General features: G+C 36.7%; 1 protein-coding gene across 4 annotated transcripts in view; it reads right to left on the minus strand.

Moving 5' to 3' along the window:
* Positions 1-6,032: 6,032 nt before the first annotated feature.
* ZNF385D (zinc finger protein 385D) overlaps positions 6,033-16,071 on the minus strand; it is a 416,559-nt gene continuing 406,520 nt past the window's right edge. For 3 of the 4 annotated variants that reach the window (XM_066555244.1, XM_066555263.1, XM_066555254.1), the window contains one exon: positions 6,836-12,927. In XM_066555244.1, coding sequence (XP_066411341.1) covers positions 12,694-12,927 — 234 coding nt within the window. In that variant the 3' untranslated portion in view covers positions 6,836-12,693. Of the gene's footprint in view, positions 12,928-16,071 lie in introns of all 4 variants that reach the window. The other variant, XM_066555234.1, reaches the window with a different exon arrangement.

The raw sequence follows: 16,071 nt of genomic DNA on the forward strand, positions 1-16,071 counted from the left end.
AGGCTATGCTTATTTATAACAACTAAGTGTCTAGCTCTGAGCTTTCAAATCAAACATCTTCAGCCTTTAGAAAAGACTGCGAAAGCCCCCTACAAAAAGTGAAAATTTACTCTTTTTAGCCAACAGCTCTGTGCAATGGAAGGAAACACCTGGCTTCTGATAAAGTTTTAGACAACTGTGGTTTCTCAAATCAGGAATTTTTTGAGATGCTAACAGGTAGGATAAGCTTTCTTACATGAGAGGGACTGAGCGGTGTTGGAAGTAAGGAAGGGATATCACTCTTCTCAGAAAGCTTTTATAAGCCAAATAGAATTTATATTTAAGATTTACTCTTACTGTCCTAAAAAAATTTCTATATTTGTTTCAGTCTTCTGCTTCTTTATTTTAGCCTGATGACCCCATGCTGCAAATACTGGTGTTTCACTGAAATGCTGGGTAGGAGGAGAAGGACTCAACCACCTTTGCTCTATCATTCTTTGTGCTTGTATGCAAACTCAGCATCTCCATTTATTTTCCTGCCCTTTGATTCCCTTTTACTCTGTAATTTGTAGAGTCAAAAAAATCTCTTCTACTCTTTACAAGGTATGCAGTAACATTGCCAGGGCCCTGTGTAAATCCATCTCCTTTGCTTCCCAAGGGTGAGTTGGCTGGGCTGCTTTGACACAGCTTGGCCAAGCAAAATGGGAACAAACTGCTGGAGAACAGCTAAGGTGAGAGAAGGAGCTGAGAGAGACTCTTTGCCTTGGCTGGGACACCTTGACTTGGGAGCTTCATTTATCCCTTGTAGTATGCCCAAGGTACACTGCAGGTGTGTCTGGCACTGCACCTTCTTTGTCCTGCCTGGTACCTGCCTCACCAACTACAGACTGGCCTGGATAGACCTGGACTCTCATCTGACTTAGTCCCTGTTATCAGACCTCCTGCACACCTTGCTCTGGGACCAGCCCCTTGTTGGGGGGCCCCTGCCTGGCTGCCACCCTTGGCTCCCAGCACCCCCTGCCCTGGGGAGCAGCCCACTCTTCTTGCCCTTGCTAAAACAGAGTGGGTCCCTGGAGAGTTTTTTGGACACCGTAATTTTTGCTTAAAATTAAAAAACCAAAATAAAACAAAACATACACACGTCCAAAATGCCACAAAAAAAAAAAAAACCCACCCAAAATAAACCCTAATTCAAAACTTTTAGATTACTCTGGTGCAATAAAAACTTCACTGCAAAAAAATTCTTAACTTTTAAGACTGTAACTAAACTTACTAACAAGGATATTTATGTCTTTTCCACAGTCATCTTGCGCATGAAAGACTCAGTTCCATCACTGTGTTCTGCCATACCTTGGACTTCATGCTGGTTGCCCCCCACCCTGAACTAAAGAGTAACTTGCTTACACAGGATTAATTTATGGCATACAATATTTGCTTAACTTTTTGATCAGTTTCAGACTCACATAGCACAGATGTCTACCTCTCATTTGGGGTCTGTGGCGAAAACAAGCACTTCCAGTGCACAAGTAGTCTCATCCCATAGTAGACTTTTCATGGAGAACAGCTCAAAATCTACACTTAGTGAAAAGTAGTGATAGAGGTGTACACATTTAGACTACTGTGTATAGTAGTGAAGGAATCAACTCACCTACCAATAAACCAGAGTCTGGGGAGCTGCTCTAGTAGCTAACAGCTTTACCAACGTCCTAGCACAAGCTTAGGTCTCCAGAGAGTGTCAGATGAACTTGAATCTTATATCTCAGATGGCCAGTGTCTTCCTTTCTTTCTCATGAAAAATTGTGAAAGCTTCTCAAGCTATGCTGGGATATAAGGAAAATAACTTTTAAGACTCGTCTTGTGCCATAAAATGAAATTCATATTTCATGAGCACAGAGAACCTTTGGACCAGTGCAGCAAAAATAAATAAGAAATGGCCAAGCTGTAAAATGGCCAATTTGTATAATGGCCAAATTATTAACCATGCTCTGCATAGCTCTGAAATATAGATTTTCATTAACAGATGGCATAATCTATGAAGACTTTGAATTTAACTGTTCTGATACTTAAAATGTTCAAATTAAAGATAAAACAGTAGACTAAATAACTGTAAATCTACAAATGTTGCAGGGTTTTTTTATGAGACAATCAGTCTAAATTGTATTTAACATTAATTAAGTAGTCAGAAATTAAAATTGGTTTGGCCTCAGTTGTAAGGAAAACAGAAGGCTTCCTTTTTTTAGCCAAAACAGATTATGTTTTTGTGTTGCAGTCACACAAAGCTTTTAGTTCTGTAAAATATTTTGAACATGCTTCATTTGGAAGAATATTCTAAATCAACTAACAAAATATTGAACATATTGCTGAACATTGACTCATAGGTTTTGGTTTTTTGGCAGGGAGAGGTTTTTTGGTTGTTGTGGTTTTGTTTGGGTTTTTTTTTGATTGCAAAATATGGGACTGAACAGAAAGTAAAAATGTACCTGCAGTGTGCCACAGCATAACATTTATATTCAGTTCCTCTTTAAAAGGTACAAATCTGTGACTTCTTGGAAGAGGAAGGTTTGAAAAAGTAAAGACGTGCAGGTGTCAAGTGGCAATTTATTTACCTAATTATTAGCTAAAGCCTGAACTGAATGCTAAGTGTTAAGAATCAGACATCACAGACTAGTGCAGTAACTTCAATAAGATCTGTATTTTATTGTTGAGCTTTGGAACTCCACAGCTTGACTAAACGGCTTCTTACCCACCTAGCACAGTCATACAACATGTAGGCACTCCTTCACTGAGGAACACAACTCACAGGATTCAGCAACCTCAGCAGAGAGTCTGAAATAAGTGAAGAGTGAAGAGGCCTTTTATTTTGACTTCACCCCCTTATTCTGCTGCAGGGACTTGGTCGCAGGTATCTGTCTCTCTATGGCATGCCCTGCCCTAAAGTCCCAAGTCAGTTGTTGCCCAAAACAAAAGATGAGCAAGCCTTAAACAGTCACCAAACTCTGCATATTTTCTTGAATTCAGTGAACTAGAGACATACTTTTTGCTTTCAGCACTGTTAAATATTTTCACTCGTCTGTCTAATTTTTTTACAGGCCTGAACTATGCTTAGCAACTGATTATGACAGATGTGTTTTGACATGAGATTGTCTAGGAAAACTATACTGAATCTTATTTCAGCAAGAATATGACAGACTCTTCCAGCTGACATGTAGTGTCCAAAAAGCCACCACCAAACATACGTACTTACGCTCAGATTTGGAACAATTTTTTTACTATATTTATGTGAATACATAAATTAAATAGACCCTGGGCAAGATTCAGAAGTTTTTTTCCTATGACATGTCATCCCTCATATTTCATATATTTCTCTCCCCAACTTATCAAGCCGTGAGTAAAGTCACTAACATATTTTGGAGCAACAGACTAAAATATGCTCTGACAGAAAAGGGAGCAGTCTTGCTGACTAGGGCATCTTGCCCAGTTAGCTGCTGCCACAGTAAATGTGGCACAGAACCTAATTCATAACCAAGACAACGTCCACCTGAAGATCACCTCAGTTTTTGCCTGCTTGACAACTTTTCTGTGTTTTAACACTTACAAGTATCTCTTAACTTCCAGAGAATTTTCACTGGTGATTTTGTAGACATCAATTCAAGTATTTATGCTTGAAGACCTTCTTACCTTGAATAGCTTTCTTCATTTCCTGATGGTTACCACCATTTCCATCCCATTGTAGAAGGAGCAATTGGATCTCTTTCTTGCTCGGCCTTCCATCCTTATTCTAACCATGTAAATTTTATTATATTATTTTCTCATCCCTCATGTCTTTTCCAAAAAGATTTAATTATACTTTATTATGAATCAATGAAGTTGTCAAAATATGAAGTTTTTATTCTGTAGTGGTATAATACAGAATATACCTCAATTAAAATTTTTGATTTTATTTTTAACAGCTATATCAAATTTGTAACCCACTGCCACCTGTACATTGTGCTCTTCAGTTGTTTAGAGCTACTGCATTCTTAGAGCTAGTTGTTATTAGATTCTAAATACATGATTGTGCCTTTCTTTCCTATTCAGTTACAGCTCCTTTCTATGATATCAGTTCCCAAGGTCATTCTATTCTTTCTGGAAAATGTTCCTTTCTAAATTGATAATAGCTCCTAATATGTGTTATCAAAGAATTTCAAGAGCACATTTTTTTTTTTGTGTGTAAAATCACCAATGAAGCCAGATGCAACTTGAAACTGCCTTCTACTTTCTCTCCCCAGCCTAACAATTCTCCTTACACTGTAACCCATACAGACTTCATTTAGTTTCTTTCAAAATTATTTGAATTGCCATACTGCCAATTTAGTAATTTTTATGGATCACAGTCTCAAATACCTAAGCAAATCTGGAATAATTAATCTACACTTACCTAATGAAGAAATTACTAAAATTTTGGTTATTTTGTCTCACCTAATTTACCTCTGAGACAACTCAGCTATCCTCTTAGCACACTACCTTTTTCCACATGGTTGATAACTCTGACCTTTAAAAGGCCCTCAGGCAGTTATCAGGTGTTTTAAATAGTAAGGTATAATTGCCCCAGTCACCTCCCTCCACTCTTTTTTAAGAGGAGATATTATATTGACTATTTATGAGTCAAAACTACTATTACAAACTACCAGACCATGAAATTTTACTCTTGGACTTATAAAAACGTCATCTAAATTTATAGTGTTTTTGAAGAGTGAATGGATCAGGGCTAGTTTTTGTAAAAGTGTCAGTACTTGATGGTACTAGTGATAGTAAATTAGTACCCAGTAATTTAACTGTGCCTTGCATTACTAAAAGAAGAACTTATGCTGGTTATCTGCAAGCACTAGGAAGAATATTTCGTTACCCTGCTAAATAACTTGATCTCATGTTTGAAATTTTTCACTGCATTGTTGGAGATTGTCTATAGCTGGAAGAACATCGTTCAAGAATGTCAACAAACTTCTCCAGTTCTCAATAGCTGCAGAATATTTGGCATGGTTAAACTTGCTCTCACACTTGGGTTCAGAAAGAACCATCCTCCATTTAATTTCCAAAACAATTACCTTCTCTGGCACTTGCTGTTGGACTAACTTGGATATTCTCCTAAAGGTTCTTTGACACATCATGTAATGAATGTGTGTGGTCTTTAGTGCTTTCACTTGGTCCTGGTAGGTTTTGAGGTTTTTTTATCCAAATTTAAAGAGTTTAATGAGTCAGTGCCATTGGTAGATGATTTGCATACTGCTGTGGATTATATATCTATTGCATGGGATAGTGATCCATTGCAGCCTGTCTCAAAGAACAGAACTGAAGAGTTTCTGAAGTGTTTAGTGCCACTATGAAATTCCTGACAGTCAGGCGGAACACAGGTATCAATAAAATGTGAAAGGCTAATTTGCTTTTTTTTTCCCTGCTGCTTTTAACAGCTGTATAAGGAGGTGAGAAAAGCTCTAGGGTTTATTCCAAGAATTCACTTGACATGAAAAATACCCCTGTGGAGAGCAGAGAACCTTACACGGTTAGGGAGAAGGCTTAATTATAGCACAGCCAGCAAAATTGGCTTCAGTGCTCACCATTTAAAGCAGCCAATACTGTAATGAGGGGCTTAATGCAGGACTCCAGCCACATGGTTCGATTATGCCACTGAAGGGGATAAAGGGGTACTGTATTATAACCCATATTACACAGACCATAAGTGGGTGTTTTGGTTTTTCTTTTCCTCTTAAATGCTCTTTGCAGTGTCCCATGGTGCTGAGGGAGTCACAAATTGTGATTTAGCAGAAGGATTGGAGTGAAGTAAATCTGTGTGTATGCAGAGAGGCAATATATGTGCAGGCATTTGTTGACTACATGGTGGCTTTAGTGTGGGTCATTGGATAAAGAGCTACAGCTGCTTCCATCTCCTTTCTAAAATTATAAAAACAGTAGAAGAAGAAAGAAACCGGCATTTCCTTTTTGATTGATGTGTAGATTTTAGCAAACTGGTATGACTTGAGCAACTGCAGGAAGAAAAAAAAAAAGTGACCCAAGTGGAGGCTCATTACATTTTAATTTTTAATTCCTGGGTTCTCCTTCTGGGTACCAAAACTGACATGAATAGTTTTATTCCAATGCAAAAATCAGATTCAGGCAGCAGTTTGCCTGGCAATAATATCATGGCAAGTCTACATTGAAAATATATCTGAAGGAAAGATTTCATTTTTGGGTGGGAGGGGGAGGGATCATCCCCCACACTGAAGCACTGGTTAAAAACTCCCAAATCAAGACTTTTTTCAAATTTACATCTTCTGTGTTATAAATACAACAGAATGGCCACATTAAGAACCTCTGCCTCTCCCCATCAAGCCACCAGGAAGTTTTGAGAGGGTTCAAACAGGCTACTATAAAGGCACAGCTTTGCCTATGTTCTTTCATCTCCCACTCTGTTGTGCCCCAAACAAATCTCTGCACTTGACAGATTGTGTTTTAAGCTGACAGTTTTCACCTGATACATGTCTCAATGAGAACAGTTCCCACGGTAAATGCCAGCCACGAGCCACAAGCAGAGAAAGGGCTGACATTGTTAACAAATGCTGCAGGCATTTGTAGTGAGAAAATGGTTTGTAGGTTTTATCCCTTTTTATATTACTTTTGCACTCAGAAATACATAGATGTTTGTACTGAACATGAGAAATAACATTTAAATTTGATTAAACCTTTGAAGGATCCCAAAAGATGAATATTTCAGGAAAGTATTAAAGGATAAAGAGATGTCTGTGTCATAAAACTCTAGATTAGGTAAAGAGCACCGTAGTATAGATGTTCTCTCTTCACAATATTTTACCATTGCTGTGGCTTTGCTGCTTTAAATTCTTTATTTAATTTATTGACTCTGATCAAATGGCCCAACAGAGGCATTGATGATTACATACTTCTTAAATGTATATTTAATTTTATGGATTCTGTTCATTCATATGAGAGACAAGACAACCAATAAAGAAACATCGAAGAAAAATCAAATTGTAATAAAAACAAATAAAAAGTATGGACATCCTTTCTGGAGACCCAGGTGTTGACAAAATGCAGTGATATCTAGGCTGGTATGAACACACCTGAAGACATGGAGTCCTAAGGAAAATTATTGTGTCCTTCTATTGTGTGTCCAATATGAATATTATCAACTATGCTTGTTTCTAATCATGGGTGTCAAACCCTTGATTTCTGCTGTGAACAGAATCAAGGAAAAATGTCAGGGTATTGACAGTGTGCCTAGTGTGAAGACCATTGCTACACTGTCACCGTGGCATCTAATCCAAATAATCTCTTCTGAGTTCTTTCTCATCAAACTTATTTTAAAGTTAATATCTCATGATCTTCAAGGTTTCTACATTTTTATCCAGGAACTATTCAATGTCCCAGCTTGTTCATACCTCAGAAGTCCCATTTGAGAACATAGCACAAGGAAAAAGGGTCAAATTAGTCCACCAATTTCTTTACATTGACTCTTTCAATTCTTCTTATTTCACCACCCAAGCATCATCCCAGCATGAAGCTGACCACATGAACCAGGCAGCCACTAATAATGTTTCACACTCAGCCAAGTTTCTTTATCAAAGTATCAATACAGAATCAGAATTGAATGACACCTAATTGCAGTACACAGCAAGACTGCAAAAGGCCTCATCCACCAAGAGCAAAAAATTGCCTCTATTGAAATCAAAGATTTTTGCAACTGCTATCAGGAGTCCCAAAGTTAAGAGAATTATGTTTTTCATACCATTGTTAATTTTGGTCTGGAGCACAGACTCTTTCAGCTGCTGACATTTCAGGTCAGACTATGCAATAATCATCTTCCAGATAGTCTCATTTACTCCAAAATGGTCCTGAATTTCAATAAACCTGTAGAAGTGAGAGGCCATAAAACTCTGGTCCTTGGCTAAACCCTTCACTGTGTGTTTGAGATTTAAACTAGTTTAAGATAGGATTTATCAGTGTTACTGTTTCTTTTAGTCACGAATGGAATTCCAGCACAGAAGCTTCTGTATGATTCATTGGCACCAAAGGAATGGCACTTAGAGACAAACAATGAGAACAGGAGAAGACATGATGTCAAAAAAATACTTAACATTTTACATAGTATAGGCTCACATTTTCACATGCATCTTGATAAACAGGAAGCCCATTCTTATTTTCTTGAGAGCTTTGGGAGCTTAGAGTCTTGAAGCCTGAACTGTGCTGAAGTCAGTTTTAGAAATGAAAATTCAGACACCTGTTAGTAAAAAGACCAGCCTTCTTATTGTTGTGAGTTAACCCCAAAACCAGGACACTTATACATTAGTCAAGGTTCTGATTTCACTTGTTTCCAAAAAGATTTGGGCAACCAAATAATTTGAGTGTCTGTGCTTCATATCTACCCAAAAGAATGTTACAGTTGTGAAAACCTTTTTAAATCTTGTTCCTCAGTGTTGGTCTAATGTTCATAAAATGACATAATGTTCATAAATTTATTTTTGCTAAAAAAAGATATTGAGTTAGAAATTCCCCAGGATACTTTGAAGAGACTCTAAAAAGTATGTGTTTAAGGGAAGTAAAACACAGAAACAGGGCCTTCTAAGCATGATTTCACTTTTCAGGGAATATGGGGCCAATATGCTACTGTATCTTTGGCAATTAAATAAAAGTGACTAAAGGCAGGTCCATTCAGTTATGGTATTCCTGATGTAAATGGAAGATAATGAAGTGAGACATTAAATGTACCAACAGCATCCTTGCATTGATTTGACATCTAGAAAGTCTTTTAAACTTTTAAAATGTAGAGCCAATTGTCATATTTCAGTACTAAAATGACAGATGTAATTCTTCTAGTTATATTAACTTTATTTAGCTATTCTTAATTTTATATAATTTTATATAATTTATCTTAAAATAAAGATGTATACTTTTCAAATACAATATTTCTTGACATGGTCAATCCTTTTTTTTTTCATTTTAGATCATCATATTTATACCATTTGCTTACTGACTTTTCACATCAGCTTTTACAGCAGTTTTCAAGAAGGTAACTAAATTTATGGTTCAGAGCAATGATGATCCCTCAGAACAAAGGTTTGAAGCCATAGGTAGTTGGAAAAATGCAGATAGCATAAAAATATAAATATTTATAGATATATACCTCCCACAAAAATACCGTCTCTTTGCATCAGAACAGAATAGTTATTCTTTAACACTTTGAATAGAACTTAAGAAAACATCCCTGAACCTGATTGTTTTTCTGAGTTCATTACCCAGCCACTTCCCCGCAGGCTGATTTCACATTCTTATTCCAGTGAGTGACTGTGTCTTCGATGAAATGATCTGCTTCCTTGTGCTTTAGGCTTCATCTTGGCCCTGGAGTGCTATGGTAATATGAAATATGATGGCATTTTTTTCTTAAATAGTGCTCTCCACACTGGATGTATTGACAAGTAGGTGTAAAGTGTCTTCTGTTTGCTACCTCCTCTGCTGTCATCTGCTGTGGACATACCCTTGACCAGAAGTTCTCTTTGCCCCATTAGATAGCTGTGCCAGTATTTTTCTTGACATATATATATATATATATATATATATAAAAAATAGAACTGTTGTACTGATGTCCTGGGTACATTGGCTTGTTATGACCGAGAGGGGTGTGGAGCAGCAAGGCACAGAAAATCCACTATACATTCTAACATTTAGGCTTTATCCTTTATTAGGTAGTGAGTAAGAGACAAAAAGAACTGAGTTTGTTGTTTACAGATGAACTTTAAAAGAGACTTGTGTGAACAAAAACTTGTTCCATAGAGCACTGTGACAAAAGAGGTCCAAGAAAACTGAAGGTGTCATTGCAAATTAGCTGACGTAAGTAGTTGGAATGACACTCTTATTTCTAGCAAAATTTGTATGAACTCTGCTCTTAGTACTGTGCCTCCATACATGCCACAGGCCACGTTTTGGCAAGGATCAGCCTGTTGATTTTGATGGCATCACAACAACATGGCAGGATGTACAGCAGGTGTCCATGCACCAGAAGGCTGTGCATAAGAGCCTTCAGGATATTTGTCTATTTCCCATTTTCCCATCTGCCTCCTTCCTCATGGGTAAAAGATAGCCTGCCCAGACCTTCTACCTTCCCAAAATGTGAGTACTCCTCTGCTCCTTTAGCAGGCTCTTACTTACACAGGCTCTTACAAAAGGCTCTGGAAACAAGTGGTGGTTCATGGAGCACAGCTTGAAAGCTGCTGCCCTTTTCAAGGAGGAATCTGAACGCAGCTGGCAATGGCACTACAGCTTCTGCAAACAGATGGAAAGTTGAAAGCAGGCTTAAAAGACCAAGTACACTGAATCTTACTATCTCATGTACCCAAATATAATGAAAAATTTTCTAAATTGAGTGTGAGGGGCAGGTTTTGAAGGCTGGCTGATTTACTGCCTCTTTACTGGGAGCTGTAGAGTAGAGAGCCCTTTTAAATGTCAGCCCCTAGTTATTTAGATGTCTAAACTTGGCTTCAGGAACTTACTCATACTGTTGTTTTGAAAGTTAGGCCAAAGCAATCCAGCTGGTAATTAGCCCTGGAATCACCATCATGTATTTTTCATGGCTACATAGGTGTGAATTAAATATAAACAAAAGCTCATTTCATTTCAAGGCACAAACGTTTGCAAATAAACTGGATGAAATACAAATACATAATACAGAACTTATTTTAATACTTCTAGATAAATAAATGCATCTCTTTGGAATTCTTCGGACACAGATATCCATGGAACCTCCTCTTTCTCTCTCTTTATATATTTTTTATAAAATCTAAATGCAGAGAGGTTTAAAAAATGGCAAATACAAATGTATATGGAAGGCTCACTGATGAACTGCAAGTCAAAAGTGCTGTATATTCCCATCCTCTATATCTCCCACATGTCTGCACTAACCACAGGCAGCATTATATAGCAACCACATGGTCAATATTTTGCATTACTGCCTTTTAATGAAATCTTTCAAATAATTTCCCCATCTAAACTTAAATTATGCTTTTAAATTTTATTCTGCCTAAATGTATGGTAGGCATTTCACTTAGCTACACATCAGAGTGGTTGCATGTGACTCAGCAGCACACTCCATAATATTAATAGATACTTTTCAGCTCCCTATGGGAAAAAAGCAGGCAGCAAGGATTATTTTTTTCTCTGTTGTTTGTTACTTACCACTTAATGACCCACATGTGAAATCAATGGTTATATAATTATTTTATATAGTAGATTTTCTGTTTATAAGTTATTTTTCTTACTCTAACATATATACAATATATCTATATATACCCCTGATAAATCTTACTTTAAAGGGACACAGTCAACCCCTTTAAGCCTCACAGTAAATATATAAGGCTTTAAGCTGTCCATACATCACGGTCAGCTACAGAATTCAAGGGTCCCTTGAGATCCTAAAAGTTGTATTTGTTCCAAACCCATGATGTGCAGTTATCTCGTAATATGTATCTCATGTGTCACTGTTTACACTTTATAGGTATATTAAGACATTTTATATCACATCAGTAGGAAATAAAACAAGGGAATAAGTCTGTTGCTAAGACTAAGCCTATTGCAAAATATATTACCTGTATCTACAGACACTCCCACTGGTGTGATATAAAATGAATATGTGCCATTCTTGGGATGAAATTCTGGATACACTGCAGTCAGAAGGAACTTTAAACTGACTTAAATGAGACCAGGATTTCTTTTCTGTTTTTCATTTGTCAGTTATTACTCTCTGTAACTGATTTGTGTCTTCCCTCTGCTCAACACTGAAGTGTCAGGCCTGTTCCATGACAAGATCATATTTTTGGTTTTCCACTGTCATGTCTTAAACATTGATCTATCATGTACTTTTTGAATAAACACAGAGTGTACACATACATTCTCAGTTAAATAAACATTTGACCCATTCTGTGTACAGTATCTGAATTATTTTTCCTCCACTAGATCCTCTTTATCACTTTCTTTGCCCTAACGTGGATCATTTTCATTCTTATGTGAGTGAAGAAAACTTTGCTCACCAGGAACAGCTCCACATTATTGTAATAATTTTTGACTACTTACCAAAGTGACATAATTTTGTTCATTGTATCTTTTGCAACTCAGTTAGAAACCTAGTGGCATAGATAGAGACACAATACTACTGTTTTACAAGACATCTATTGTATCTACTTTTGTTCAGATAAATACCCAGTAACTGCTGATTTGGCAGGAGGATTGGTAAGGGTACTACTATTCACAGTGTTTCTTTTTTTTTCCTTCTTCTTTAATCTACAGAATAAAGTATTTTATATACATTGGAACCAGTTAATGCCCTTTAGACAAATTTGTAAGTTGTTTCATAAAGCAGGAAAGACATTGCAGGGAAATATGTGCCAAAATGCACAGTCAAAAGGCTTTGTAAGTTTTATATGTCACTACAAGTCAATGCTGGAGATCAGTTCTAAAACGATCAATAATGCTCAAGAGAAATGCTCTTATCTGGAGAAAATACCACCCATTCCCCCTTTCAGAATTTGTTCAGTTCTCTATCAAAAGTTCTGGCTCTTCATATATACTTTAAACTATAAATAAACACTGCATAGTTCAATGTCCTTGATTTTCTTTTTTTTTTTGTTTGTTTTGATTTGAAAAATTATTGCAGTACAATTAATTCCTGTTTGGAGTTCAGTAAGGAGCAAAAAGCACGGGAGTGTGGGTGGTCCGTATAGGCCCAGGAGCTGGTCGTAGGAGTGCTGGAGGAAGTGCTGAAGTCTGGAAAAGGGTGGCTGCTGGGGCTGTGCGAAGACTGAAGGGGGAATTCACAGCCACAGCAGCAGCTGCTGCTGCAGCTGCTAGCGGATTTGGTAAGATTCGCGGGGCCATCGGCTTTGAAGGTTCCTTTGAAAATACTAATTTTACCTGTGGGGAAGAAGAGAAAACAAACAGAGACATGTAATTTTTTCATATTAGCTACATGAGTGGGAGCTTGATTTAAGATTATATGTGCAGAATCAAGCAAGAGGTAGCTACTGACTCTATGACCTACAGACTTGTAACAGGTGATACGACCTCCTCAATAGACAAGGTACAAGGATTTGGTTGGGGACAAGGAGTTCCAGGGTTCACACCTAATTGCTGACACTCACAATTTAATATGAGATTAGAAATCAAAGCAAATCTAAAACGGGACTAGGGAATCTGTACCAAAGTAAAGCTGCATGTACCCTGTAACAATTAAACAAGGAAAAATCAGATATCAGTTAATAGAGCTCCATCTGGACAAAATTTAGAGATGGAGCAGAATGGAAACATATCTTATTCCCCGGTCTTAAAAGATACTTTTGTTTTAATCATTAGGATGAGAGTTCAACTTAAAATTAAGATCTCCATAGAGCTCCTCTTCATTTACTCCTGCTTCTAATAACAATCAAATCAACCAATCTTATCTTTCATGAGTTATGAATATCTCATGTTTCACATGTTTAAATGGGTGCTGTCCCATATAATTCTGCTGCGTATTCAACTGTTTTCCACTAAGATCAGGTTCATTTTTACAAGGATTGTGAAAACCTGGCAGAAATTTTAAAGTAGCATTCTGCCTAACTATGATATTTCTGTGCCTATCATTGAGGTTTCTTCTTAAAAAACATTTTAAATCATAACATGATTTTCTTGGGGATTACCAAATACAAATCAAATCACTTAGTTTCCTAAAAAAGGGAAAAAACCCCAAACCATGAAGTTTCTCCAAGACTGAAAATACTCACAAGAGGTTCAGTAATATTTAAGAAAATTTACATTTGGGATGCATACAAATGACCATCAGAGTAGTCTCTATAGATTTCTGCAGTTTTCAGTGGAATTTCAAGTTTCTAATGAGATGCCAGGAGCCTGAATACCTTTGCAGTCCTGCTTTTATAACTCTGAGATAAGATTAGAACCTCATTTACTGACAAAGAAAAGTTCCCATTGTCTCTGATGGACTTTTGGTGGGTCTGTGTCCTAACACGACCTGAGGCCTCTTGCAAAGGGCATAAACTTGAATACATGGTATTGAATATATGTACCATGCTGTGGTAAATCTCAGTGTAAGTATGGACACTTTTTACTTACAAGGAAACACAACTTCTCATTCTTGACTTGAAAGGGATTTTCAAGTAATTAATTTGAACAATATCACTCTGACATTTTACACTCAACAGAACCCTAGTGAGTGAATCATCAGAAATTAAGGTCAGGAGTACTCTAGCATGAACCACAATTGAGTTTCATTATTACACTACCACCATATTCCAAAAGGTCTGTTGGTTCTTTACTGGCCAGATGGATAGAGGATTTTTATTTTTCCCAACACCTATCGGCAAAACTGCTGTCTTCCAGGCCCTTTAAAGCTCTGGGAGAAATACTCAGATCAAACCCAATTCTTTAATTATCTTAACAAAGGATATAATAGATGGTAGATATAAAATTCCTTATGGTGCCTATTAAAAGCAATGATTTGATCTTTTCCTTGATCAGTGTTATGCTCACTGATCCAATCTGTCTTCTTTCTTTGCTGAACATATAACTTTTTCTTTCCTTCTCACATTTTTTAATAAATACCTTTTACAGCCTTATTTAGAACAGAAAAAAAAATCCCCAACCCAAAAACTAGCAAACAAACAAAACCACAAAACAAAATGAAAAAAACCCACCCAAAAAAACCCCAAAAACCACCACCACCACCACCAAAAAAATAGCCAACCCCATAACAACCCAGAGGAAAATAAAAAAAATAAAAAAAAGAAAATAAGTAACCCTGAATACTTTGTACTCTTTGGTCCAGAGCTCCCAGTGAAGGGGATGTTTTTTGTAAAGTGTGGACTATTAAATACTTGATAACCTTTTTTTTCTCCAGTGCAGTATTTTATACATACTGGACAATTGTGGCTTGAAGAAATATCAAGCAAGTCCCAACACTGTAAGACTTCTTAAACTCTGAAATATCAGTGTGGGAATTTATAAATTTTCTATCTCTGAAGCATGTAAATCTAGAACAGACAGAGAAGTACAAATGATATTGAAAACATGGTAAAAGGAGGTTTTTGGTCTAACAAAGCCATGAAAATATAGCATGTTCTTTTTTAAACGTCTGTAGACAAATTTGGCAATGTCCATATATTTTGTGTAATGAAGAACAAAGACCTCATGTGGCTGTTTCTATTAAAATACTAAGGCTTTCTTGCCATTCTTGGAGGAATCAGGTACTTCTAATTAAATTACTAGATTACTTCTAGTTAGATAGCTTTTCAGTTAACTTGTTAACGTGATTCTGATTTCAAGGTAGCTGCAAAACTAGTAATACTTAACATTTGCAGTAGCTTACACGTTCATTTCTAACCTCTAATTTACTCACAGGTCAACATTAGGAGTAAAGTAACCATTATTTGGAATGGTAACAATGAAACAATTGAATTGTTTCATTTCCAATGAAGTCAACAAAGGGACAAATAACTTGAAATATTAATGGGGAGCATCCCGGTTTCAACTAGAGAGAAGGAATAAAGGAAAAGTAAAGAAAGAGCATTAAATTAAAGGTGAAATTAGTTGGCTTGTTGCTGTGGTATTCTGCACTTCAAGGGACAACAATTCCTGCAGTTTTTATATTCAAAACCAAAAAGAATAAATGGAGAACTGGTCTCTCCTTTCTTATAGAATCCACAATTCTACTACATATATCTGTTCATTTATTGCTAGTTTTTTCTCTTCTTCTTAAATCCCTTTTGCCTTTTTGATGCCCTCTAGCCTGACCTGTATATTGTGAGCAATTGGGATTGAGGGAGAAGGAAAAGGACACCCTGCTGTTATTTGTCTTGAACCTTGGCTGGAGTTCTCAGAAATCACCATTATATAAATTGTGCACAACCACAACAACAATGTAATACTTGTTTTCATCTCCTGAAAAATAATTTCCTAAAGGAATAACATTCCTGTCAGAAAGGCTTTTCTGATTCCATATCCTACTTAGCCCATTACATATTTTCTATTCCTTTCAGTATAGTTTGTGTTGAAGACCTTGATCTT

This window comes from Molothrus aeneus, chromosome 1 (genome assembly GCF_037042795.1).
Source record: "Molothrus aeneus isolate 106 chromosome 1, BPBGC_Maene_1.0, whole genome shotgun sequence".
In the NCBI taxonomy this organism is placed as follows: domain Eukaryota; kingdom Metazoa; phylum Chordata; class Aves; order Passeriformes; family Icteridae; genus Molothrus; species Molothrus aeneus.